General features: G+C 26.9%; 1 protein-coding gene across 3 annotated transcripts in view; it reads right to left on the minus strand.

Moving 5' to 3' along the window:
- Positions 1-3,573, minus strand: part of LOC108687748 (glutathione-specific gamma-glutamylcyclotransferase 1) — a 5,763-nt gene that overhangs the window by 1,619 nt on the left and 571 nt on the right. Inside the window, exon 2 of one of the 3 annotated variants that reach the window (XM_018193686.1) lies at positions 2,967-3,136. In XM_018193686.1, the coding sequence (XP_018049175.1) occupies positions 2,967-3,136 (170 nt within the window). Of the gene's footprint in view, positions 1-2,966; positions 3,301-3,573 lie in introns of all 3 variants that reach the window. The other 2 variants (XM_018193688.1, XM_018193687.1) reach the window with 2 other exon arrangements.

The following is a 3,573-nucleotide window of genomic DNA, read 5'->3' on the forward strand; positions in this document are numbered from 1 at the left end:
CGCGACTTATCTTTCATTGAAGATATCAGTTACTACCGGTTTATAACTGGTTATATATACAATTTCACGTAATTTATACACATAAGTGTAATACAAAACGCATTACCACAACATTTATTCTCTCCTTCCAAGAAAAGAAAATATGACTTTTAGATATTTATACAGAATAATCTAGAAGAGTCTCCGTGATTTTTTATTATAAATTGTAATATAAAAATGGTTGTTGAAATTGTGGGCGCTAGCTTTTAAAGATACGTATTCTGTCGCGCAGACTTTTTGTACAATTTTTCAACAAATCTTCCATATATTGTTTTGCTATATCTGTAATGGTTGTCCACAATAAATGTTTTCATGTTATAATTTGTATAAAAATAAAAAATCAACTTTCAAAATATTTTTTTAATGACAAAAGAAAGCTGAGTAGTGACAATTTTAGTGAAGTAGTCGAAGAAAAAAACAATCGCGTTTTCTCGACTTATATTAGATCTGTTTTTTATTCCTACTTCTTAAACTGGTGTAACAAATATACGTTTGTTTCACTTCAACTTATTGCATTGCGTGTGCGTCAATTCAAAGAGTGCAGCAATAAAAAACAGACCTAGTCCATGCAAAGCTAGACCGAGGATCTATATACAGTCAAAAGAATTGCTATTATAGTTAAAAATAAAATTTTCGTTTATAATATTTATTTTTGAATCATTATTTTTAAATAACTATACATTTACATATTATAGTAATAATTTTATAAATATTAAAAGTAACATTCTTTTATTATTTTTTAATTCAAAATGATAAAGAAAAGATGAAACATGAACGAAACAAAGGAGGAAGAGATAAAGCGTGCGGTTTTCTTTATGCGTGTTAAAACAAAGAAAGAGTCAAAATGAATTTCGAATATGCTATTTTTACTTCGTGCACGTTACGTTCACATGGTGTCCTCCAAATCTCAATCTTTCCCGCGCAATTTTATCAAAATCACATACGCGCCAATAGACTCTTATCAAATCAAGACAATGACGCATAAATTATCAATGCCACAGAAAATGTTTCGTACACTTGGAATTGGGCCAAAGCCAAAAAAAGAATATGCAGTATACCTCGATGAGCGCAATAAAATTCAGATATTAATAGAATTCTCATAAATAACTTAAAATAAAAATCACGTGCATAATGTATGGAGCATACACAAAAATATGTATTAAATATTGCGAATATATCGTTCAAAATGATGATGATGATTGCAGCATTAACGATAAGCTAAAAATTTTTAAACGAAAAAGAATGTGATCGTCGATTTTATTCATATACAATTTAAGTAGGTTTCATTAATTCATATTATTAATTTTCTTCGAGTCAAATTCGATCAACTTAGTTTGAATTTCTTATAGATAAGAATATCATGAAAACGTAACTTATTATATTTTTTGAATATTTTACAATTCTATTTCTTTTTTTTTATATATACATATATATACATATATAAATTTTTTATATATACATATATAAATTTTTTATATATACATATATAAATTGTTGTTTCATATATAAGAGCGCTTATACATTTTACATACAATATATGTATACATTGATGTAATATTATATATTGGAAATAATCCAATTAAAATATTTCCAATTTATAAATATTATAGCGACGCAATGGCAAATGCAGGACACATTCTTTTTTCTCTGATTAAGAGCATAATTAATTACAAATTTCTATTCATAGTCGTGAGATTGTATTTGCTATTTTATCATATCGAATAGGGTCGTTGCCACAAACGTTTGCTTTATTCGAAGTCCATACGGCTGCTTTATTATCACGTGAACTGAAGATGTGCATTGTTGCATCAATATACGAGAAGCTGACATATAAAATAGTACAAGTAATAATAAAATATTAGAGATATGTTTTAAAGTTCTAATACTTTTTAGATTCGCACTAAAAAATCTATTAACATTTGCTTTTCAATATTAACCGAATATATGACGCAAATATGTATTATATAACAATATAACGAATGCATTAACTTTTGTAACTCTTACTAAGATCTTAGTTTTTATACGGATATGAATAATAATTAAGACAAAATGCTTTTTACAAATTATAGTTACAAGAAAATTAAATCTTATTTGAATATACGATAACATATTGCAATGATTTGTGTGTTTCTATATTCATGAAGAAAACATCGACTAACAGTTAATTAATAGTTAATTAACGTCACTTGTAAGTTTATGAGAAGACGTAAGCACTTACGTCTTTATCTCTGCTATCATCCTTACAAATATTAGTATGCAGAAATATATTAATAATGCAGAAATATATATATATATATTTCTTCACTTTCTTGTAAATATATATATTAATATGCGAAAATATAAATTATCGTAATATATTATTGTATACATTAAAATATTACCTAATTTTTTATAACTAGCATTTATATAATTATTATTCTTAATTATTATTTAAATATATGTATATAAAGTTTAAAATCAAAATAAGTGTCTCAAATGCATTTTCATTAGTGCATTTTTCTCTCAAAAGTGCATTTTTCATTATTTTCGTCAAGATAACGTTTGTAACGTTTTTTGAAATAAATTTATTATTTCGATTATTCAACATAAAATAAATTACGTTATTTGGTAGTCGCCACAGTTACAGATTTCATTGTTAAAAAAGAAAAAAATCAAATAAAAGATTATGCAAAAGTTTAACGCAATATCTCGAAGAATAATTTATTTCTTTTAATTTATCTCCATAAAATACGCAGATTTCTGAATATGGAACCGACTTATGCTAAAAAAAGATATTTAACTCCACAATCTGTGTGGATTATACTGTTTATTTATTTTACAAATAAATTTTTAAATATTTTTGTCTCAGTATAGTCATCGATAATGAACGTGACTCGGTGACAATTAAAGACGAATAAAGAAAAAGATCGAAGGACAGATTGGCTCACCTTTTCTGTCGTTCCACGATGCGTGGTATTGCCTTGCCAGAATCGCCTGCTGAAGCCCTTCACGTAGCCAATCTTGCTTTTCGTGTACGCAAAACCAGGATGCCAGCAAAGCGATCCGTATCCGAATACCCAGAGCTCGTTTCCTTCTGTACGATTCATCTCTGTTCTCTCTTGTGAAAAAGAAAGTGAGCTGATGACCGAGCTGTGTTTCTTCCTTACTTCTTCCTTTATCTTTTTCCTTTTTATTTTTTTCTTGTCTCGTTTCTGATAATATTGAAGTTCCAGAATACGCTTTTAAATTAAAAACTTATTGTCCCACAATATGTTTTAACATCTGCCGTTTTAACATAAAAAGAATTATCGTATTTTGTGATTATCTCCTTTTACTACAAAATAATTATTTTGTGCCAATTTTCTTGTAAATACTACCGTCAAAATTAAAAATCATTCATTCTATCACTTTTAAATTGTTAATCAATTTCTCTCAAAATTCTCGGAGATTGAGTTTCTTCATATAAAATCTTTAAATTCGAAAGTCTTATGTATTTTTTTTTCTAGTGTACAATAAATTTTTTCTAAAGTTTTATTCCAGAAAATTGCCGACATA

The sequence above is a fragment of the Atta colombica genome, unplaced genomic scaffold (genome assembly GCF_001594045.1).
Source record: "Atta colombica isolate Treedump-2 unplaced genomic scaffold, Acol1.0 scaffold216, whole genome shotgun sequence".
Classification (NCBI taxonomy): Eukaryota; Metazoa; Arthropoda; class Insecta; order Hymenoptera; family Formicidae; genus Atta; species Atta colombica.